This window comes from Esox lucius, chromosome 11 (genome assembly GCF_011004845.1).
Source record: "Esox lucius isolate fEsoLuc1 chromosome 11, fEsoLuc1.pri, whole genome shotgun sequence".
Taxonomy (NCBI): domain Eukaryota; kingdom Metazoa; phylum Chordata; class Actinopteri; order Esociformes; family Esocidae; genus Esox; species Esox lucius.
Window position 1 is genome coordinate 23,306,114 of NC_047579.1, and position 25,820 is coordinate 23,331,933.

The 25,820-nt window shown below is 37.1% G+C and overlaps 1 protein-coding gene across 3 annotated transcripts in view; it reads left to right on the plus strand.

The window, feature by feature from the left end:
- LOC105031096 (nuclear GTPase SLIP-GC) overlaps positions 1 to 25,280 on the plus strand; it is a 75,375-nt gene extending 50,095 nt beyond the window's left edge. For 2 of the 3 annotated variants that reach the window (XM_010905318.5, XM_034295335.1), the window contains 11 exons: positions 488 to 609; positions 697 to 867; positions 6,583 to 6,752; positions 6,870 to 6,984; positions 7,154 to 7,262; positions 7,411 to 7,538; positions 10,691 to 10,775; positions 10,992 to 11,131; positions 16,716 to 16,830; positions 22,371 to 22,649; positions 23,748 to 25,280. In XM_010905318.5, the coding sequence (XP_010903620.2) occupies positions 488 to 609; positions 697 to 867; positions 6,583 to 6,752; positions 6,870 to 6,984; positions 7,154 to 7,262; positions 7,411 to 7,538; positions 10,691 to 10,775; positions 10,992 to 11,131; positions 16,716 to 16,830; positions 22,371 to 22,649; positions 23,748 to 23,767 (1,454 nt within the window). In that variant the 3' untranslated portion in view covers positions 23,768 to 25,280. The remainder of the gene's footprint in view (positions 1 to 487; positions 610 to 696; positions 868 to 6,582; positions 6,753 to 6,869; positions 6,985 to 7,153; positions 7,263 to 7,410; positions 7,539 to 10,690; positions 10,776 to 10,991; positions 11,132 to 16,715; positions 16,831 to 22,370; positions 22,650 to 23,747) is intronic. The other variant, XM_034295336.1, reaches the window with a different exon arrangement.
- Positions 25,281 to 25,820: the final 540 nt, after the last annotated feature.

Sequence of the window (25,820 nt, forward strand, 5' to 3'; positions counted from 1 at the left end):
TTACGCTTTTTCAGGAACAGAAAACTCTGAGTGTGCTCAAGTTCTGCTTTGAAAGAGCTTGCTAAGGAACTAATTCAGCTTTCAGGAATACCCCTGTGGTCTTTGTTCCTTACCCACTTTTAACTTATTTGGGGTGTGTCAATGTCAATTAGTTCAAGTGGAAAGGAAACGGCAAAGAGCATTCTGTAATTGTAACATTAGTCCAGGACAATTAATAAGTCTCATCACATTCAATAACTCCTAGGTCAAATCCCAACTCACTACACAGCACTCAGTCGGTTAGATCAAGTGGTTAGTTATGCTAAATTTAATAAAAAGGCACTCCATAGATAATAAAACAATGAAGCATGTGCAACTGGAAAATAAAACACGGGTTGTAAATGCTTAGTCAAAACAGAGTCTGTGTCATTATTGAGAATGATTTCAAATGAACACTGTTACATGAAGTAGAAATATAGTACATGTCTTTTTTACTGTTATGTTACAGAAATACCTCACCTTCAGGAATTTCTCAGAAATCTCAATGATCATCACTCAAGGACATCAGACTATATTTCTGGAGCGTATGGGATCCTGTCTTTGATACAAGGAGCCAAAAACAGCAACATGGTATTGTACTTTCAGTATAACAAAAGTATGTCTCCCAAAGAAAAAGTCTTCCTCCTTTTTATGTTAATAAGCGAGTTTGGATTCCAGACAGACTGCAAAGAGGTGTGCCAGGATTTGGAAAAGAGGCTGATGGACAACCTTAAATCCATTAGTAAATTTATGGAAGAACCTTGCAAGGTTTTTGAACAATTCCTCTCACTAGGAGTTCAACAGTCAGAAGTTTCATGTGAGAAATTAATGGATAAAGTGATATCACCTGTAAGTTAACTCTCCTTCTATCACAAATATGTTTGAGCTAATTGTGTTAATACCAAAGAAGCATGAAAATACAGCTATTTTAGTGGCCAACACAATTTACCAAAAACCCCCGTTTCCAAAAAATTTGGGACGCAGCGTACAATGCAAATAAATCAATGATCCCTATATTTAATTGAACACAATACAAAGACAACATATTTTACATTTACATTGTTGCGCTATTTGCCTGAGCAGTCTTTCACAGAGTGGTGAAACCCTCCCCATATTTACTTCTGAAAGAGTCTTCCTTTCTCTGAGATGCTCTTTTTGCCGGACAGTGTAAGCGGAGCCGGCTAAGACGAGCAAATGTCACTGACTGACTGACTGATCGACCGACTGACCGACCGACCGACCCTTGTTATATAGCATAGTGGTTAGAGAAGCGGACCTGTGAACTATAGGTCCCGAGTTTGTATCTTCTCGCAGGCGAAGCGAAGTGCGCATTATGAATTATTCTATAGAGACGAAAACTTTGCTGGCTAAAACCTCCATTGACTACATCAGTGTCTCCCAACCTTTTTCAGTTACTGTACCCCCAAAATGTTTTTGCACTGCTTTCAGTACCCCTGAAGTACCCCCTCATGTTAATTTCACTAGTAAGTCTATGGTGTCATGAGTGTTTTCAAGTACCCCCTGTGGAGAGGCCAAGTACCCCCAGGGGTCCTAGTACCCCTGGTTGGGAACCACTGGACTACATTATAGTAAGCCTGAAATAAAACAGTTTACAGTTATATTGCGACTGTTTCTGGTGGATTTAAGTATGCATCCATGCATGTGTTAGACAAACACATTTACTGGCTACAACATAGGCTACTGTAGTTATGTTACAGTGAGACTTAACTAAAACTGTATACCAGGGCTGGCCAACCCTGTTCCTGGAGAGCCACTGTCCTGTAGGTTTTCTCTTCAGCCTCATTTGTGACTAACCTGAGTCTGCTTTTCATCCAACTACTAATTAGAATCAGGTGTGCTGAATAAGAGTTGGAGAGAAAATCTACAGAACAGTGGCTCTCCAGGAACAGGGTTGGCCAGCCCTGCTGTATATGGTAATATTGCGACTGTTTCTGGCATGGAAAAGTTCATGCTAGCATTGCTCAATTCTTATGATTATTCCTAAGAAGTTAGTAGATACCAGTAAGCCTATTACTGGCTAATAAGCTATTCAAATGGCCAGTGGCAAAAGCTAACAGTTCATAGACGCTATTTGTGGTGGAGGTAAACTTAATAAGAAACGTTAGTCAGTTTAACACAATGCTCAATAGTGTTCAGCGACTGGTGAAATCCATAATGCCTTGGCGTTATGGTTAAAGATACTGCTTCTCACGTTGAAGGCTCAAGTTCGAATCTATTGTGAACAACAGCATTTATTTATTTTATTTCCAAAATTCTCTTGTTGTTTCACTTGATGAAAAAGTTAGTTATTGTCACCTTTCTTGATTTGGTATTGTTGCAATGTCACGAATGAAAGAAAAAAGTACATTGTTATGCCATGAAAGAAAAAAATATGTTCTTATGCCATGAAATAGCTTTGGCAGACTCGCTAGGAATTGGTAAATTCCAATGACTATTCCAGTAAGTTAGTAGGTACTGGTAAAGCCTATTAGTGGCTAATAAGCTGTTCAAACGGCCAGTAGCAAAGGCTAACAGTTCATAGACGCTATTTGTAGTGGAGGTAAACTTAGTAGGAAACATTAGTCAGTTTAAGTGTATCAATATCATTCACAAATGGCCAATTAGCTATTAAGTGACACAGCCTTTCACATGGGCGACCCAGGTTCAAATTTCAAGAGGGCAACACTTTCTATTGCGGTTCGGCTGATCTAGGCTTGCCTGGTTTCTTGTTATAATCATGTTACCAAATTGTTGCCCATTTACCTAATTAGTTGTGAGATGTTCCACCAGGTATTTTTTCCATTACACAACTTTTCTAGTCTTTTTTTGCCCCTTCTCATTTAGCAGACGCTCTTATCCAGAGGAACTTACAATCAATGAATTAATTCCTCTTAAGGTGTCTTGGAAATGTGTTGCTGGCATCAAATTCAAAGTGGGCATATATTTTTCAAGAAACAATAACATATATCAGTTTCAACATTTGATATGTTGTGTTTGTACTATTGTCTATTGAATATAAGGCCGGTTTCACAGACAAAGATTAAGCCTAGTCTAGGACAAAAAAATGTAGTTCAATAGAAAACTCAATTGAGTTTGTTTTTTAGTTCAAGACTAGGCTTCATCTGTGTCTGCGAAACCGGCCCATAGGATTTAAATGATTTGCACATCATTGCATTCTGTTTTTCTTAACATTTTACACAGTGTCCAAAATCTTTTGGAAACGGGGTAGTAGAGTTTTATGGAGGACTAAATGTGCCATAATATGAAATAAATAAATATATAAATAAATATATAAATAAATAAATATCATCATCATCTTCCGCTTATCCGGGTCGCGGGGGCAGCAGTCTATGCAGAGATGCCCAGACATCCCTCTCCCTAGATACTTCCTCCAGCTCTTCCGGGGGGACACCGAGGCATTCCCAGGCCAGCTGGGAGACATAGTCCCTCCAGCGTGTCCTAGGTCTTCCCCGGGGTCTCCTCTGGAAGGCGTTCCAGAGGCATCTGAAACAGAGCCTACTGAAATCGCTTTTTCCCTTCTATTCTGTTTGAGTTGAGCTATGGGATAACTGCATTTTAGTCGCCATTTATTTAGCCAAAACAAGCTTGCAAGGTTGCCAAAACAAATGTGTTGTGCAACTGAAATATCGTTATCATCTTTTGACCGGTTGCTACTGTTGGTCAGTGGTCAATGTTGGAGGACAAGGCAAGGCCTGCTTGAACCTACAGTATTATGTTCATATGCACCCCTTCTCTAATCGTGTAGCCTTCTAGAAACTACACATTTGAATAGGCTTAATACTGCAAATGTTCTCAATCAACTCCAAAAACTAGCCCAATATATTAAGGTAATTTGTTTAGAAAGAGAGTAAGATGTGCTTTGTGATTTTGGATAAATGCCTTGTGTGTTTTACGGAGAAAAACTATCAGTCATATTCTTCGTGGTGTAATATCGACCTTGTCATCCAAGGTTATTGTCCCTGCAAATGTTGTCTAAAACACCATCAATATCTGTATCTGTTAACCTGGCAATCTCGCGAATACTCCTAGTCAGATATTCCTCTGGGTTATTACAAGTTTTTCAACTAGTGTAGTTCCAGTTCAAACATCTACGTAGTAAGAACTCAGAAATATATAAAGTAAAAAATATAGCAAAAATATAGCAATAATATACAATGTAAAATAGTAGGATGGGGAATATGAAGATTATGGGTAGAAGTATTGAATATTATAAATTCTATATGAGTGTAGTATGCATATGAATGGTACAGCCATAGGAATATTCTAATGTACATTGAATGTACATGAAAAGACAACATCTGGAATGTTCATGTGTCATCAGTATGATCATAGATCAGTATTGCTGGTTGCAGAGTAGTGTAGAGTGTCAACTGCCTAGTGTTTTCAGTGTGCACGGACATAATGGAATGGGAACACCTAAATCTTACTGAAGTCACACCCCTACATAGCATTAGAATTGTGCAGGCAAGCAAACAATAATAAAGTTATTTAATAAATAATTACATTATGAAATATATAAATAAATGTATACACATTGCATTTGCATTGTGTACACTTGTGCAATGTAGATTTCATTTGGATGGTGTAAACGTATGCATGGTTCAAATGCAATAGACATTTCATTTGGATGGTGTGAACTTGAGCACAGTCCAAATGCAATAGACATTTCATTTGTATGGTGTGAACTTCTGCATCGTCCAAATGCAATACACATTTCATTTGGATGGTGTGAAGTAGTACATCGTCCAAATGCAATGGGGCGGGACCTAACCCATTTGATAGAGCTGTCCTCATTGGACTGCAGTGTTTTATGCTTGGAACACTGTGATTGGACACTTGAGTGCAAACTATCCATGAGCGCTGCATGTAAATCAAGTCTAGTAGCACATGAATGAGTTCCATTGTTTCCATGTCTGTTATGGATACATAATTGTATCCCTTTGAAAACTCTTTAACACCAGAACCGCCAAATGCCTATGCCAATTGGCGTTTGAGTTTGTCATTAAAATAGAACTGCCATTTTGAAAGCTACACTCTCCTCCTTCCATGACTTCTCCTAAGTAGGCTTTTCCATTACATTGTTCCGTTCGGTCTAAACTGACCAACAGAAAACTATTAAGAGACTATTTACCTTTTTTTTTTTTACCCTGTTTTCCGATTTAATCCAGCCCACGCCACTCAGTGTTGGTACCCAGGCGCTAATCACCCCTAGCTGAATGAATGATGTCAATGCATAAATGTGCCATACTCCCAGATGAATGGAAACTTAATTAGGCTATTATTGAAACATAATACAAATGATATAGGCTACTTATCACATGATTTTCTGCTTATTGTGTACGCTAATTCATCAAATGTAAATCGAAAATGAAAATCTTCATTATTTTAAGAGGGAAAGAAACTAAATGGCACACAAATCCTATCATCTCTTTCTGGATTTTCTCTGCTTATTTTACTTAAGATTAATATTCTACAAATGTATTAGGCTAAATAATTATTCACAAAATGAAATTCCAAAGATATCTCCACTTTTTCTACTAACTCCTCTAGGTTTTTCGATAACTTATTCATGTCACCTATTGAAACATTATATGCCAATAATCTATAAGGCTAGAGCTATGCATTGGCATTGAAATCATCTTGATAGCCCCACTACAACCCGAGGGAGAAACCTGCCGTTAACAGCTTATTAATTCCGGACCTTGTCTTTTTCTAATAACTCCTCTCGGTTTTTCTTATTGATGTCACCTATAGAAAAATGTTATATGCTTATAATCTATGTGACTAGAGCTATGCATTGAATTGTAAAGGCTTACGCCTACTATTGAGCTAGAGGATGGTGCTGGCAGCCTGGCACAACCAAGGGCACATACACTTTTCCGGTCCTCCATCGATAATGCGGTTGCCGCAGTGACAGTAACTGAAAACAGGCCACAGCTAACAACACAAATGATCTGGTTAAATGGTTCTCAAAGGGGCCAGCACCAATTTTGTATGCATAACTGACAAGGAAACATTGAAACGAGTTTGTGTGCTACTTGATTGACAGGACTTATCTGATAGTTTGCGCTCAAGGGTCCAATCACAGTGTTCCAAGCATAAAACACACAGTCCAATGAGGACAGCTCTATCAAATGGGTTAGGTCCCCCCCCATTGCATTTGGACGATGCATAAGTTTACGCAATACAAATGCAAAATGTATTTATTTATATATTTAAGTATTTAATTATTTATATATTTATTTATATATATGTATTTATTTATTTCATATTACGGCACATTTATTCCTCCATAGAGTTTTGGCTGAGAAACTTGATAATCAGCATTACTCTTTTTGAAACATAACAGTAGTAAATAATATTTAAAGAACGTTATAGTTGAGGGTCTTAATTTCTACATGTATCTGTCGATTGCACACATTTGCTTGCCCAGAAATTGTCTTGCTTTATAAGGGAAACATGGCTATTGAAGTGATTTTTAGCTACGTTAGGTTTCCAATGTTATGCTGTAAAAACATTTAAAGTTTTTATTTATTATTTTAGAAGGGGAAAAAAGGCAGTGGATATCATCAAGTATTGAAAGCCCTATGCAAGAATGATGGCGTTCACAGACCAAAAAGGAAGAAGAACAGAGGAAAGGAAATAAACCTCAATGAGTGTTTAGCCTCACCTATGAGAAGTTGCATTGATGAACAGTTTAAGTGCTTTTTTCCGTAAGTTATTTTATCAAAATAAATCTAATTTTTAAACAAAAATTCAATCAACATGGAATGACAAGATGCTATCTAGTCTTGAAACCATACTTCTGAAATTGAAATACTGTGTTTCAGAAATGACAAACAGGGCCCAATCAGGGAGCAAATTGAGAATTTCACTCTTGATGCAAACAGCTTAATTAGTAAGCACCCGAGCGTAACACTGCATCTGAAATTCCTTGAGATGGAGGTAATATTTTCTAAGAAATCAGAAAATACATTTATGGTTAGCATGTAAAAGATATATAAATAATGGATTAAGTTATTACCCTAGAAATAGAAAATAATTTGGTAATTTTGGTTAATTATAGTTGAATGGAAATGAAAGAGGTTCTTAAAAAGTGTTTTGTATTTAAAAGGAGCGGGAGTTAAAAGCAGAATTAATCGCCGAACTACGTGAGAGAAAGAAAAAAATCTACTTTTCTCTAACCGAGTCAATCAAGAAATCAATGTATTTAGGCTATAGAAGTAAGTCCTAAAATTTTAATTATTTTTTTGATGTAGTGTGAATAAAATAATTATAATAATTGGATATTATCAAGTTTTCCAAATTTTTTAGAATGTATTTTCAAAGGACTTGATTTCAATGATAATGAAAACAATATAACTGTTTTAGGGGCATCACTGCATACAGGGAAAGATTCTATGAAAAGGATGAAAGCTGAGCTACATCAGCACGTGAAGAACACTCATATTTTCCAGAAGGCTAAGGATCATATGCTGGACTGTTTAACCAAACTGAAGGTTTGACACATTATAATATGTTGGCATTCAAATAAAGTGCAGTTGTGTAATGCCTTTACAGTATGCTGACAGCCTATTCCTGCAGCCTCTTGTAACCTCAGCAGTGCCTGACATCATTGTGGAAGTTTTAGCTTTTTGTTGTCCGCAATTTGTGCTAACAATGTGCTTTATTTGTGTTGATTTTCACGCGAGAGATCCATGTCTCTCGAGTGCCCCAATGTGTTCCGGGACCTCCCGATTTACAAATTAAGCACTGGTAAATTGCTATATAGTTATATATGTACAGCTACTAAACTACACACTGAATGTAGCTAGCCATTCTCAAAACCACTAGACGAAATTAGCGGAATTAACTACCACTTTGATTATCTCTGAAGATGATTAATAGCTAAGGTAGTGCCGCTAAGGCTTGTGGTTAGTGTCGTTTTTGACCTCTTAGAAAAACAGAACTGAAGTTAAAACACAATTTTTTCAACACAGAGGTTGAAACATTTACAACTGATTGCCACAACATGGACATACAAATTGTTTCACCATCTTAACAAAGAACAGAACGTCTACATTGCACAGTGATATAGGAATCCATAATATTTAATATCTCTGGCTGAATACAATTGATTTTAGTTTCGGAACCTCACTTTCCATGATTATTTTTGCCATTCCGTGTTTGATCCAAGCCTGCTATTAATAAAAGCGGCACACATCGCAACTGGTACTATACCTAACCCTGTCTGGTATCATTGTACCCTAGTCTTCACACTGACATTAGGCTCACATTGGTTTGTAATTTTTTAAGTTAAATAACAGTTCATTGAGTTCATAATGCAGGATTTTAATGCAACATTTTGGCACTTTGTTAGCCCACTTATATTTATAGATAAAGTATTTTCAATAAATTATGAAAAGATTGACAATATACATTTGTCCGGGTCTAAATCGTAATCATAAACATCTTTAAGTATGTGTGAGGTTCTATTCCATTAGTTTTTTTGTTTTTGAATGTTGCCCCGTTATGTTTGGTTTTTGTTTGTGTTTCTATACGTAACCTGTCCTTTTTGTTCTGATTATTTTCACCTGTTTGTTGTTTAGACCTCGTTAGCTCCCTATTTAGTTTGCCCTCTTTTGTTAGCCCTTTGTGAGTCATTGTGTCGTTTAGGTCTGTCCCTGCCATCAGTCTGTGTTTTTCCTGAATGCCTGTTTCCTGCAGTGTTTGTCATTTTTTCCTGCCTCAGTTCTCCATCAAAATATTTTTTTGTACTTCTAGTCCGCGCTTGGGTCCTGCTTAACCTCAATTCATGATGGTATGGTTGCAACGTTTCAAAGAAACATTTGCCAAAACAAACAGTCATTCATATATTGGCGGAATAAATTCAACCCCACCACTACTCACATTGTTTCAAGACCATGGACAGTATATGCTGTCAAAAAGAAAAATGTGCTGTATTCGATGTTTCATCTCTAGCATGCAACACAAAAAATGCACCACAACCAGAAATGTTACGTACCCAGTCCTTCCAATTGCAACATCATTACCTTTGTTTTTACCACACAACCAGTGATCTAAATTGTATTCAAAATGATATGAACAAGATAGCAACAAAAAGCAAGCTGTAAATGAAAACAAATACTCCACTCACCATTATGATTATCATTTAAAAACCAAGTCAATTATACTGTCTTTCTTAATGAAATGGGCAATGACAGGTTCATATAGCTTGTCTTTTAATTTTAAATATGCAGTTAAATAAGCAGTTCTTTTTTGATTGTGAGCCAGGGCTGACAGTCGGGCCATTGACATTGTTACATACATTCACTGCAAATATGTAGCCAGTAAGCTAGATTAGTTAGTTAAATTTAAGACTATTAAGACTTTTTTAATGCCACTTCAAATTTAATTTAAGACAAATTTCACAACAACACCCCACGCAAGAAATATATAAGGACACCAACTAGACTAAAGTCAGGCCCCTAGAGACTTCAGTTATTGATGAGCAACGAAACAAGCAGCGGTTTAAAGTGCTTCCGTATCTGCATGCAACGACAGGGGAACATGACTGTAGCACTGATATACATTGTTAGTGAGCTACTGCATCTCCCTCCAATGTCGTTTAATTCCCTCCAGTGTGTGGCCAGTGTCATGAACAGAATGGTTTACTTTACTCAATGCCAAAAGGGGTAGTAATCTCTGGTTCCATCTTGTAGCCTACAAACTTTTGTTCAACTAATAACTATAATAATTGATACACTTATAACAATAGGCCTATAGCCTAATATTTATAACAAGAATAATATTGCAAACAGAGAGGAAATACAAATAGTCTGCTTATCTAGCCAACTAAATTATTTCATTTAGATTTCTTACATTTTTATTTAATTAACAAAAAAGTCATTTTTAGACAACAAACAAACCTAGCTTCACTAGAGCATTATTGTTACTATGGTAACCAACTCAAACTCCGCCGCGGTAGCTATGGTGTAAACCCCTGCATGGATGCACACACGGTAGGCAGAATTTTATCTCAGTTAATTTGTTGCTTATCGCCGTCTGTCTGTAAGTGCCTGTACCCATATTTGTTAGTGCAGTAAGCCTACTGCTAACAATAACGTTCCTGACTTTACTCTGCGGAATTGTCTTCTGCGATACCAACAGAACAGAGAAATACCGGGAGAGAAATCCCAAGGTACCTGCGGAAATTTTAACATCTGAATAACCTAGCTTGGAACTGGCTGGCTATCTCCCTCATGAACAACAGTGTTGGGAGAAAAGCAGCCGACCCTCATGTGTCTTGCTGACGTCTAACAATCTGACTCAAATTGTGGTTCCTTTGTGCTAAAATGCATTGACAAACCACACATTTTTCCATCACCTATTAATTTCACTGAATATTTAAGACCTTTAAAATAACAAAATAACACAATTTAAAACTTTTCAAGGACATGTATTTTGATAAATGTAATTAAGATCCGCGGACACCATGTATTGGCTCTGAAATAGTGACATATACTAAGGCCCTCTAGAGGGCATTGAGGCATGATACAATTGACTTGGAAGGCACCATATGAAGTCCTGGTACAATAAATTTTGACTTATTCGTGGTAAAATACAAAATCATGCTAAAAACAGGACTAAATAATATTTGTTTCCACATTAGAAGCACATTGTGGTGCAGCTGAAGTCTAAACTAGAAAAATCCTTCGAGATCTCACTCAAGACCCACAACAGCTTGATCTTCCAAGGTAAAATGCATTTCTTCTCCTATTCCAATATAATGAAATCAAGTCAAGCACTTACCATAAGTCATCAAGTCATGGTGTAGAGTGGTAAAGCGTTCTAGGCAGCTGCCTCTGGTTTACATATACTGCAGCAGCATGGGGTCATACCCACTGCACTTTTCACTCTTGTCATTTCTAAAACTGTTTAGTAATTTGTCCTGAATCTTTTCTTTGATGCAGATAATGTCTCTGAGGATTATAACAAGATTAAGGAGCTGATGGATGATTCTAGTACAGTACCAGTCACTCCAATATCTGATCCGCACACAAAAACTACTGCATTTCAGTCTATGTTGGGAAATGGAAATAAGCTTGTGCAGGTAGGTTGGTGGTTAGTTCATTATTGCTTACATCTCAATCATAGGAATTTAGGATAAGAGTATTTCATCATATGTAGCAGGATAGCCTTAACATAACTGTCATGACAAACAACCATACATACAGTGCCTGGCAAAGGTTTTCAAACCCCTAAACCAATTCTCTCATATTATAGGATTACAAGTGGTACATTGAAATTATGTTAAATTAGATATTATTTTTAAAAAGACCTGAAACTCAAAATTAAGTTTACATTGGTTTTTATTTTGGCAAAAATGTTTAAGAAAAATGAAAAACTGAAATGTGTTGATTGCATAACTAAATCCCTCTGTTGAAGGAACATTGGTCCCCAAGGTGTCTTATTGCTATTTTAAAGCGGTTACCAACAGAAGGTAAATGCATTCCAATGAAGTAGCTCCTCCCTCATTCCATTGAACTTGTTACTGGGTTCCTGCAATCCTCCGCTGCTGTTTTAGCGTAACCAAGTTGTTGTCTACTTAGTGGCCCTCAAATGTATGCACCCTGTCACATCCTGGCTATGCCCCTTGCCATCTCTGCGCTGGGCTCGGGGCATAGTCAGGACAGGACAGGAGGTGGCACATCCACTCACCTCCAATCCTTTTAGTCTCCCCAATTGGAGGCAGGTGTCAGTCGTTGCCTCCAATTGGGGACCTTATTTAAGTTCCCTGTTTTGCCATACCAGTGTGGTTCATTTTGGTTTTATTCCTGTGTAGGATAGCACATGTCACTGGTTGCTGCTTTTGTTTTGTCTTCCTTTGAATTAAACATGGATTATTTTCATCTCATCGACTCTGCGCCTGTGTCCTACCTCAACCATGACATACCCCCTTGGATTTATCCACATTTGATTATGTAACGACATGTAATCAAAGTATATTTCATTAGTTTTATCCACCGATAAACACATAAAAACAATATCAAAGTGAAAAATAAAGTCCACAAATGATGAATGGATAAGGCTTGGAACTGCTCATGATCTGAAGCATACCAAAGACAACACGGTGGAGGCTGTGTGATGGCATGAGCATGCATGGCTTCCAATGGCACTGGGTCACTAGTGTTTATTGATGATGTGACAGAAGACAGAAGCAGCCAGATTAATTCAGTATAGGCTGTATAGGGATACACCCTATATATAATTATAAGTGTATAGGGATATATTGTCTGCTCAGATTCAGCCAAATTCAGCAAAGTTGATTGGACAACGCTTCACTTTACAGATGGACAATGACCCACAACATACTGCGAAAGCAACCCAGGAGTTTTTTAAGGCACAGAAGTGGATTATTCTGCAACGGCTGAGTCAATCACCTGATCTCAACCCGATCAAGCATGCATTTCACTTGCTGAAGACAAAACTTAATGCAGAAAGACCCACAAACAAACAACAACAGAAGACAGCTGCAGTAAAGGCCTGGCAGAGCATCACAAAAGAGGAAATCCAGCATTTATGATGTCCATGCATCCCAAACATCAAGCAGTCATTGCCTGCAAAGGATTCTCGACAAAGTATTAAAAAGAACATTTTATTTACGTCCAATTACATTTCAGCGACTGAAATAAGGGGACTGTGTATGCAAATGGTTTAAATTCCCAAAATGTTCATACAATATTTTTGTTCAACCCCTTAGAATTAAAGCTGAAAGTCTGCAATTCAATTGCATGTTGGTTGTATCAGTTCAAATCCATTGTGGTGGCATACAGCAGTGTTTCTTAATCCTGGTCCTTGGTACCCAAGGAGGTTCACGTTTTTGTTTTTGCCCAAGCACTCACACACCTGATTCAAACTAAATGCTTGATGGAAGGTTGATTATATGTCAGTCAAGTGTGTAAGTGGTAGGGCAACATTTGAATCAGGGCAAAAACAAAAATGTGCATCCCTTTGGGTCCCGAGGACCAGATTGAGAAACAGTGGCGCACAGAGTCAAAATATTTTTGGACACTATCTCAATAAACTCATGGTTGTCAAAGGTACCTCAACCAAATATTGATTGAAGGGACTGAATCATTTTACTATCCATTTTTTTCTCTTTTGTAATTAATTTAAAACAATATGTTTATTTTATTTTTCACTTTGACATGGACTTTTTTGTGTTGATCCATTTTTGTTACCAATGCACCAGCAATTCGATCACTGACAATTTGGAACTCCATTAGTTGCCTAATGTTGCTTTTAAATGAGTGTCAAAGGGCAAATATTCAGATCTCTTCTATAGCTGACACATATAGCTTGAAAATCAACCTAATTTGACTTCTGCAGCTGCGTTTGTAATTTTGATTTTGTTACTAATTTTATACAATGCATTGTTTTTAATCTAATCTGTGGAACATCTTTATGGGAACATAATTGCTTAACATCAACCATAAAATCAATATTAATATTGTTACTACTGTGAACTTGGTACCAAAGCAAGGGATCTTCAGACACTTCTGCAAGTAGTGATTAACTTAAGTGCTGAACATTCTCTCCTATAGAGCTTGAAAGTTGTAGACAATGTTCCCTCTCAGCAAGAGTGCGTTTAAGTAGAATTCTATTGGCGGTAGCCCACTAGCAGTCTTTCTAAGCCCATTTATATGGCATCTTACTTCTTGAAGGCTCTGTGATTTTCACTAGCTAAAGACAACCTGGTTGTATGTCACTACCGCACGACTGAACTTGCATTTCACTGGAGTGTTTTATCCATGCTGCAAAATATGCTGAGAAAATATACATTCATTAACGGAATCAGAGTCCAACATGACCAGGTTCCCGAATAACTCGATTAATCATCAGAATACTACATTACAAAAATAATAATTAGTGACAGCCTTACTCATGTTATTACTAACATATATCCAACTAGCAACAACTGGGAACTTATTTTCTGGTTGTGGGAACATTCCCTGAACAATCCACCAATGTTCCTAAAAGATTACCCTGGATGGTCTTTTACATATTCTTAGAACAGGCATGAATGTTAAGGACATTTTATGTGAATCTTCTCTGGAGGTTAAAAAGTTGAAAACATTCTGGGAACGTTATAAGAAAGTCCTATGAATATTCTCTGAATTTTCAACATTGGGAATATTCTTGAAAAGTTCTAAGAATGTTCTCTGCAGGTTACAGTGCTGGGAATGTTCTGGGAACATTTAGTTTTTTTTCCTAAATGTTCTCTGAATGTTTCCATAACGTTCTTTGAACTTCAGTTGCATTTAGGGAAATTAAGTAGGTGAATTCAAAACTCTTAAACAATGTCCAGGTGAAACATCCACTCGTCATCCTGGGAACCCTCTTGAGACATGAGGTATGCACCCACACTGAGGTGCAGTGTTAGGGAACATTAACTAATTACACTTAGTAGTTACAGTTCCCATAAAGTACTTTAAGATAATTAATTTGATTCTATTTTCACGTATTGGTCACTTATTCAATATAGGTATAGCACAGTCAGTGTCAGTCACCAGCATATAACATTAGCAATCATTAATCATTATACAGCGAGACTGACCAATCCTACTGTCTCAAGTAATCATATACCATAATGAGAAATAATATTTGCATTTAGTTCTTTAATCAAGAATCTGTTAACACTATAACTGCAAGGCATTTCAGACCCCCAGTATCAGCCAGAGCTGCATGCCGTTTCTCATCATTAGCATACGAATCGGCCTTATTAGCATGACATTAACCGGTTGTTTGATAAACATGATACATTTGATAAGAAAAGGAAAGGGTGATTTACAGTAGCCTACACTGTCACTGTGCCTCCTGTGATCACGCCAGCCTCTGACTGCTAGCTCTGCATTCAGTATTATGCACACCTGTTCCTCATATCATCCCATCGGATATCCCATCATAACACACACCAGATCCTCATTACTACAGCTTATAGCTGCCCTTCACAGCCTTCTTTTCACATAAAAACATTGCAATGTATTATTCAATACATTAAATTCGATTAGCAGAGTAAAAGGATGATCAAGAATTAATGAACAGTAGACAGTCATTTGTCGATTGCTTTGGATTATGAAAATTCTCGTAGGCATTTGGTGGTCGTAGTGTTAAATCAATAAATTATTTTGTATTGCAAGTGCCTCCACATTTTCAGGCCAGGCTTATTCAACAGCTTATATGTACGGACTTCAATACAATTGAAAAATAAAACCCCTGTGGCCTTGTATACTTGTCAACCCCTCACCACAATTCTCCTCCCAAGCAATGGAGTACTCCTTTGCCACTGATATATGCAACTATTTTTCTGTTGTCTGACCACACCAGCACATCGCGACCCTGAAACAAAGGGGCTAAGTGGCGTAATACCAACCGGACACACTTTTAACTCCAGGCCGTTTATGTGTACTCCCGAAGGACGCCACCATGCCAATCGCTTGCCTCTGGCTTGTTCCCCTTCTAACCAGACAGTGAGGTGTAAGAGGTGACACAAAATGGACTGCCAACACAACAAAGGATTCCCTCAGGGGGAAAAGGGGGAATTTCATTTCCTCAAGTCAATAGCTCAAATTAAATCAGATTGAACATGAGACTTAATCTAGAAACTTCCCTACAATAGCTCCAAATGGCAACAAAGCATCTCAAAGGATGATACCAAGGTTTTAACACTAGAACCACCAGGCCTATTTGACCCCCAGTAACCGCCAGAACCGAATGCTGCTTGGCGTCATTAGCATACGAATCCTCCCTATTAGCATACACATTCTCCTCCGCAGCATCACCATCCAGTCAGAGCATCAGTTAATCTACTGGGTCGTTATCAAACTATATAGAATAGTCTAAAATATAATGAATTATAGAATTAGTTTAAAATGGTTAATACATTTGAAAAATACAAGAATGTGTTTGTATTGAAGCTCTGGTCATACTAAAAAAAGACAAAAAAACTAGTACATAGAAAAAGATCCGACATGAATAGGCTGTGAACAGTGCGTCTCTCCCGAGTTGATATTGAGTTGATTCCAATGCCAATGCATAGCTCTAGTCTCCAGTTTTACTTTTATTACAAACACAAATGCCAATTGGTTAGGCATTTGGTGGTTTTAGTGTATATGGATCGCAGACTCACTGCATGGGATTTGTGACTAAAAACCAACTTTTACAATTCTTACGTTTGCTTAACATTGAATTGTCCCAAAATGTAAGCTTGCATGAAATGTAGTTTTAGAACTCTAAAAGTTCATTGTTTTTGTTTTCAAGGCAATCGTTTAGGTCAAAATGATGCTCCATTAGGTGCAATAAACAATTGGGCACTGCCTAAAACTATAATATAACCTCTTATGAGACCAGACATTCGCTTATTAAGACAAACACTCAGAAGGAACATAATTGTTTAAGATAGTGTTTTGCTCTCTTCAGAAGGGGTATATTTTGACCATGATGACTCTTCTCAAAGGAAATGTCTGGTCAACAATTTTATAATATCTATCTGTCCCTACTCCTATGTGGCTTTTAACTCTCCGTCATGGAACTGTGATAGTTGTGAAGGTATTTTCCTTTAAGAAACATCCATATCAACCATAACAACCATTTCTTATTTGAATCTCTAATGCCATGCTCTCCTTGATTGCTAGAACATGAAGATTACAGCAACCATTGACCCTGACCAACCCAATATCGAACACAAACCTACACTGTTGGACAGCGAGAGGAATGAACCAAGTGTGTCAAAGTGTCAAGTTCCAACAGGTCAGTAAAATTATTTTTTTTTATTAAATGTGCCCCCATATTGTAACTGTATTCAACTCAACTCAGCATCGCAGGAATTACATTAATTATGTATCTATTTCTGAAAACAAAATAAAGTTACTTACAAATGAAATACAAGAATTCCATGACAATTCAAAAACGTAATTAGGCTATTATTGAAAAATAATACAAACGATATGAACTACTTATCACGTTACTGTTTTTCAATAGGAGATTCAGCTGATTGTGTAGGCTAATTCATAAAATCTGAATTGAAAATGTAAATCTAAATTTTTATAGGAGGGAAAGAGAAACTAACTAAATCGCATACACATCCTATGGTCTCTCTTTTTCTCTGCTCATTTTACTGAAGATTAATATTCTACAAATGTACAACCCCCCGGGACAGACCTGCAAAAATTTACCGTTCACAGCAAATTCTTTTTTGGACCTTATCTTTTTCTAATAACTCTTCTCGGTTTTTCAGTAACTTATTCATGTCACCTATAGAAAAATCATATATATCAGTATCCTAGGAGATTCCATCGATCGACACTCTTAAAGGAGTAAGAAACCGAGACAAAATTCTCTAGGCACAAGTTAACCATTTTAATATTATTTGCAAATAATAGAGACGCATACTCGTCCGAGTAGTCTCTGACTCCATACATGCACAATCCGTATTTATTACAGTTTCAAGAGGTGTGGTAAGTTGTTGCCCATCTGTCTTGTCAATAAAACACATTCCATTGTTCTATCACGTCCTAGGCTTCCCACCAGTCACATGTTGTCCTCCCCCCCATCTGGGTAAACTTCTCAACCCTTGAGCGGAACTTAGAGGATCTGGACAACCTACAGATAGGCAGATCTATGATTTACCCTATAATCTACTATTACCAATCATGAATGCCCCCTAGGACAAACACCAGATCCCTCTCTAACACACTCATCTTCACATCCAAACAATGGGACTCAGTCCTTTAATCAGTAAGAATGCATCAGGTTTCAGAATTTCCACAACAGAGACCTGATCTATCCATTGACGCTGAATTCATCTCGATAGTCCCACTAAAATCCCTGGGGACAGACCTGCAAATATGCGCCGTTCAAGGCCAATTCATTTTAGTGTTAATGACTCACAATTATGTTAATTGTCAACACATGAGAAGTACCATCGGAAACCAGCTGCCTGGGACAGTTACTATAACGTATAAATAGTTAAGCAGAGGTGGCTGTTTTCTAGGGGGTTGTGTTCGTCGATGGTGGGTGTTTCCTCTACTGACATTTAGTCCTATGTTTCTGAGTTGAATTCCAGCAAGGCAAGTATTTTTGGTTATTGTTATTTAGGTATTTCTTGTTTTTTTAACTCTGCCCTTAAACTTCATCCTAACCTCTGTACTGTGATGCCTGTCCTTAACCATAACCTAACCCTAACCTCATTCCTATGCTTAATGCCAGTACCGTCATCTATTAACTTAACCCAAATTAACCTTAACCGTAAATGTTATTTGTAAAAATGTACTTTTTTATTTTTTATTTTATTTATTACGTTTAAAACCAACATAATAGAAAAACCTTAATGACCAATAGCACTGGGGATATGTTGACAGCAAGCATAATTGCACCGATTTGCAACCCTGTTTCCAAAAAAGTTTGGACGCTGCATAAAATGTCAATAAAAACAGAATGCAATGATTTGCAAATAATTTTAATCATATATTCAATAGAAAATAGGGTAACCCTTCAAATTACAGCCATTTACTTACTGGGTAGCTCCCACATAACTATGTAATAACAAGAATGTAAGTATGTGGGAAGAATGGGTAGATATGTAGGAGCAATGTTGGTGTTATGTGTACTGAAACTAAGATCAACTTGTACCAGAATCATGGGAAGACTTGGAATGGCACATGATCCAAAGCATACCACACCATGTGTAAAACACAGTGGAGGCAGTGTGATGGCATGGCACTGGGTCACAAGTCTTTATTGATGATGTGACAGAAGACAGAAGCAGCCGGATGAATTCTGAAGTGTATAGGGATATATTGTCTGCTCAGTTTCAGCCAAATTCAGCAAAGTTGATTGTAGATTATAGAGCTTCACTTTACAGATGGACAATGACCCAAACCATACTGCGAAAGCATCCCAAGAGTTTTTTTAAGGCAAAGAAGTGGAATATTCCGCAATGGCCGAGTCAATCACCTGATCTTAACACGATTGAGCATGCATTTCACTTACTGAAGACAAAACCTAAGGCAGAAATACTCACGGACAAACAACAGCTGAAGACAGTTGCAGTAAAGCATGAGGTAACCCTGCGTTTGGTGATGTCCATGCATTCCAGACTTCAAGCAGTCATTTCCAGCACAGGATTCTCAACAAAGTATTAAAAATGAGTATCAGTATTCTGTTAATTTGTCCAATTACATTTGAGCCCATGAAATAAGGGGACAGTGTATGAAAATGGTTGTAAATCCTAAACGTTTTATACAATTTTTTTGTCCACCACTTGAGCTGAAAGTTTATACTTCAATTGCATGTCGGTTGTTTAATTTCAAATCCATTGTGGTGTCGGACAGAGACCAAATTATGAATATTGTGTAAGTGTCCAAATCTTTCAGGGCATAACTGTATGAACCAAAAACGATACTACCAAAACTACTTAGTAAACAGACAAAAAAGAAATTGTGAAAGTATATAATTTTGCGCTTATGAATTTACCATTTAAATTTACCATTGTGGCTTATGACTTTACTATTCATTTTATTGCAAGCTCGCACACAGAATTAAGGATTTGACCAATCCTTAATTATTTGGCCAATTGGTTCTTGCCGAACCGAAAGCTGTGTTGGCATCAATCATAAATTAATTGAGTATTAATGTGTGTTATGAATCAAGCCACAGAAAGCACTTATCTGTTCGGTGTCCGACATCTCTCACACATGAAAGTTTTTTGTCTCCGATTACAATCATTCTATTGTCCATTGAATTCAAGATTTTTACTTATGTTTGTTCAATCCATTTGAGATTTACGTTTTTCTAATATATTACGCAATAATTTATTTCTGCATAGTGTTTGACCTACAGTGGATATAGAAAGTCTACACACCCCTGTTAAAATGCCAGGTTCTTGTGATGTAAAAGAATGAGACAAAGATAAATCATGACAGAAGTAGAAGAAACGCACACCTTAGTTGACGAGGTGCTGGCTAAAGGGTACAAAATGGAAATAAAATGAATGAAAAAGCTGCACACTCTAAACTCAAATGCATATACCAATTTTGTTAATAAGATCATCATTTCTTTTATAGGGTATTGTCAAATCACATGCTTTTATAGGGTATTGTGGGACACACACAGGTGCTTGTAATATGTCAATCAGAGAGATTATCTAATTAGACAATAAAGGAGTAGTGTGTCAAAATTGAACAGGGAAACAAAATAAAGAATAGATATATACAAACAGGAATACACCAAAGGCCACAATGGCACTAAGTTGTATCAATAATCAAGAGCACACCATTTTAAAAATGAATACACAAATCAAAGAAATGGTTTCAGATCATAATCAATATTGAGACCAAATGGAGCAAGGGTCCTTAAATTAAAGATCCAAGCCGCCTCTCTTTTTAACAATAAATTGTTATATCACAAAGATAAATTATGTCAGAACTTTTTCCACCTTTAATGTGACCTATAATGTGAACAATTCAATTGAAAAACAAACTGAAATCTTTGAGGGGTAAAAATAAAAAACAAATGCAAGTTAAAACTCTACAATGCAAAGAAGAAACCATACTGTATATAAACAAGATCTAAAAGCAATGTCGCATTCTCTGGGCCAGGGCAAATTTAAAATGGACCGAGTTCGAAGTGGTAAACCGTCTTGTGGTCGGACAAATAACATTTAAAATAATTTTTTGGAAGCAAGGATGAAACGTCCTCCGGGCTGAAAAGGAGAGGGAACTTCCGCCTTGTTATCAGCGCACAATTCAGAAGCAAGCATCTGTGATGGTATGGGGTTGCGTTCGTGCACATGGCATGGGTAACTTGCACGTTTGTGAAGGCACAATTAATGCTGAAACAAATATACAGGTTTTGAAGCTGTTGAGATCATGGTTATGGGGTGTCTCATGCCCCCCATTCTTAAAAAAGCCTAATCAAGGGGTATGTCATTTCACATTGAATACCTTGATTATTTTTATTGTGTACTGTCCATTGATTGCATTGAGAGACCAATTTCTGTATCCTGATCAAAGTTATTTCCTATCCTGTTAATGAATTATCCTAATCAACTGTAAGAAATGAATTTGTGCGAACTTAGCCTACATGGACTGAAATGATCAAGGGTGTAATCTTGAGTATACTGTCATTTATATTTTGTTACCAGTAAATGTTCTCCTAGATATCAAGACATAGTTAAGACCAAGAGTTTAGTTTTGGGTGAAATAAATTGAATAAATGTAAATCTGGGATTGCTGGTTTCTGTGTTTCATTGTTTGAGAAAACAAAGGAAAATGGTATTAGAATTTGGCGCCAGTTCTCCTGTGTTTTCACACCTTTTGTAACAAAGAATCAACCTTTAGGTCAAGAGTATATAAGACCCCTGTAACCATACGACTGAGAGCAACCCATCCTGCTGTAAGTGTATCTTCTGATTCTGACGTGCTGTTGACGTGCTGTTGACTGAATAAATCAACATAACCAACCGCTATCTAAGTTTGAAGACTTTTGATTGTGAATCGTATTACAGAGAGGAATTTGTTTAGTTTCAACAAAGCAAATATATGCTTCCATCCAGACAACAAATTTTTCAGGGAAGGCCTTTCTTGACAAACCACATTCTGCACATATTACAACAGCATAACTTCGTAGTAAAAGAGTCCAGGTGCTAAACTGGCCTGCCTGCAATTCAGACCTGCCACCCATTGAAAACATTTGGTGCAAATGAAACGACGAAGGAGACCCAGAACAGTTGAGGAGCTGAAATCCTTTAATAAACAAGAAAAGGAAAATATTTCACTTTCAAAACTACAGCAATTGGTCTCCTCAGTTCCCAAACGCTTACAGAGTATTGTTAAAAGAAGAGGTGTTGCAACACATTGGTAAACATGCCCCTGTCCCAACTTTTCCAAACGTGTTGCTGGCATCAAATTACTAAATGGGCTTTTTTTTTTTCAAAAAACAATAATATTTCTTACGTTTCAACATTTGATATGTTGTCTTTGTACTGTTTTAAATTTAATACATGGATAAGGTATTTGTACATCATTGCATACTGTTTTTATTTGCATTATGCAGTGTCCCAAAATATTTGGAAACTGGGTTGTATGTTCATACTGAATCTAATCACATTTAAATTAAATTACAAATGAGTTGAATATAAACATAATTCCTGAGGTAAGGTTGATTCAGCTCACATTATTAATAAACAGTAATTTTTTTTCTTATATTTTGAATTACCTAAAATGTATTAAGATCAATATTATGAACTTGTCATACTGACCTTCAATTTCATTTTCTGATATCTATTCCAGATGCTGAGACATTACAGAACCACCTATCAGATGTAGCATTTGTGAATAAGAACAGAAGTGCTCTTATTCAGAGGACAAACATGGTGGAGAGAATAGCAGATGATCTGTTCCTGGATATGATGATCCAGGATGACATATATTTAAAAATCTCAAAGGTTTCTCCCTCTCAGGAACAAATGAAAATGTTGCTTGAAGTAGTAGAAGCCGGAGGAAAAACTGTGACATCTGCCTTCTACAAATCTCTCAGAAAATATGAACTTCCTCTTGTGCAGGACCTGGGTAAGATCAAGCTTCTCTGTTGCTCACTTGGTTGCTTAGAGAATAATGTTTGCAATGTGAGGATTGTGGGTTTGATTTTCGGGACCACACAAATGTAAACATATCCTGTACCATATCCTGTACGTTACTTTGGATAAGAGCATCTGCTAAATGGAATACATTTTATCAAATTCTTGCAACCTACGGACCGATTTTGAATTAATCGAAAAAACAACGTCTCAGTATGATTTTGGCATAGATTATAGCTTTGGCATAGATTATACAATGAAAATTCTTCCAAAAGATATTCCCTTCTTTAGTGTTTTATGATGTTGTTGGAGAGTGCTGTCTAACACATCAGTCCAAAATCTTCCATACAGTGGGGCAAGTATTTACTCAGCCACCAATTGTGCAAGTTCTCCCACTTAAAAAGATGAGAGAGGCCTGTAATTTTCATCATAGGTACACTTCAACTATGAGAAAAAAATCCAGAAAATCACATGGTAGGATTTTTTATGAATTAATTGGTGAATTCCTCTGTGAAATAAGTATGATGAAAATGACAGCCTCTCTCATCTTTTTAAGTGGGAGAACTTGCACAATTGGTGGCTGAGTAAATACTTTTTTGCCCCACTGTAGGTGTTCAATTGGGTTGAGATCTGGTGATTGCGAAGGCCATAGCACTTAAAACATCTTTCTATTTTGATCCAAATTCAAGTCAGTTGGGCCTACTCAGTGCATTATAATAAATGCCACATAGCATAGTAGGATGTTAATTGTATCACGCAGTACACCTGTATGGAAGGATCTTCTTTTCGTGATGTTCCTCCATTAATCTTTTAAAGTTTTTTTTTATCAGTCTGAATTTCCCAATTTTTTTTGTATTTCATCCCAATTCACAATTCTCTGCACTGTTGCATGAACTGTTTTCAGACAAATAAAATAAAAGGTCACTTTTAAAATAATACCTGCTATACTATTGTAATGCAATGAGCTTAGTGCTTTTTTGTGGGCAGAGTGTATCCTGACATGTGTATTCTTATTGTGTGCATGTTGTGTATTTTTATATAACTTACATGTATAGTAATAATTCTAATCACAATATTCTACCTGGGGCAGAATCTGCTTCACACTTGTGAATGCAGTGGCTGGGATTTCTCCTCAACTGCCGGTCAAAAGCTGGACCCTCATCAAGATCTGCTTTGGAGAAAACTACAGTCAGTACTTGGACACGACTCCGAAACACTAAGTAGACAGCCCCTAAGTTCTGCACCCTCAGCCCTTGATTGATGTATTACATAGTCACATCTGAGTGAACTTCCAAATGCACTAGCCCAAGCAAGACTGGGATGATTGGTGTTAGCTAACAGAGTTCACTAACTTGCTATGTACATCACAAGGCATCCTATTAATGAGATCAGAGTCTGACACAAAAATGTAGTCTTGATTGTTAAATGTAAGTGGCCACCATCATGAACATTTTCATTGAATGGTGCATCATGTTAACCCTGCAATTGAGCAAAGTTGTTCACCCATCTCCTAAAGCTAATTTAAGAGATGAGGGGGAAGCTTTTGTAAACTGGACCAACACTTAATATGTCAATTTTAAAACTGCATCTGGATTTCATGGTACTTCCCCAGAAGGACACTGTTTAGGGCAAGTGCTTAGGGAATATCTACTTTGTGTTTAGGGTCCAGCTACTATCATCTTAACCCCCATTGGATTATTGGTAGGTACTTATAGTTAATGTTAAGTTAATGGTGCACTCCAGTCAAATGATCACACTGTTGAAACTGCCAAGCTCCCCTAAAAACTCACCTGAAGGGGGTGATCTGTAAGTGAATTAACATGTTAACACATACGTTTCAAGTATCTCTTAATGGCCCCCAGCGTGATGTTTTTAATGCACGTGATGTCGATATGCACTGTTCCAGAATTTGATTATGACACATTGGATTATTTCATCTACAGCTGCCCAAAACACCATGCATATACAGCTCTGGAAAAAATTAATCTCTTAATTTTAATCCTACCTCCCTTTTTCGACTTTCTTGGAATGAAAGAAAAAGGTGCAGTGGTCTCCGGGGCTGTATATGACACATTAGGCCTTTTCACACTGCATTGTTCTTAGCCCCAGGCTAAGACCAGCACTGGGCTAGCTTAGTCTGTGTTTACAAAAAGTTTGATAACCCTGGCCTATTGTTTACCGCTAGGTTAAGGACTCACACTTGTATTCTTAAGGCCTGGGCTAATGGACAAATATAACAAAAGAATAGTTTGCATTTTATGACAAGTTGTTACGTTCTCTCTAGCATGTGACAGGTACATCACTGACACACGATAAACAACTTTTTGATAACGGTTGATCACCCTGTTGGCATTTGCTTTGAGCACTTTGTTAAAACTCCACAAAGAGATAAACAGCAAAGTGAAAATAATGAACATAAGGCAGAGATTTAGTCTTTCAACATATTTACTAGATTTACTTTAAAAGCAAGCTGCAGTAACTACTTCGCTAAGATAAAGACGGTATACAGAATCAACAAGTTTACTGAGTAAAAGGACAGGACCAAAACAGAAATTCAGTGTAGCTATTGGTAATGGCGTGTGTACAGTTTTTATGATTGTACAATAAACATTCTATGACTTTGTTCATGACCCCATTTCACACTGGTTATTTCGTCACCGAGTTTCTGAGGCTAGCCATGAAAATTCTGTGCTAATCCTGCTCCGGAGCAGGGCCAGCTAGCCATAGGCTAAGGGTGGTGCTAGCCCACTTCAAAATGTGCACGGGTATACACTTGCTAGAGCTAAAATCTCCCTTAGCCCAGGGCTAATAGGTGCAGTGTGAACATGCCTATTATGAATTCCGATTCTTGCATATTTAGTAATGGACAAATACGATAAGTAAAAATCTGCTTTTTAAAGGTTACATTGTGCTATTTTTGCCAAATACTGTCTATATTACAGCCATGTTTATTTACATTACAATGGATTCTTGGAGTCGTAAGGTACACTACCGTTCAAAGGTTTGGGGTCATTTGATTTTGATAGAATTAAATATTTTTCCCCCATTAAATAACAACAAATCGATCAGAAATACAATGTAGACATTGCTAATTTTGTAAATGACAATTGTTGCTGGCAGCAGCTGATTCTTTATGGAATATCTACATAGGCATAAAGCAGTC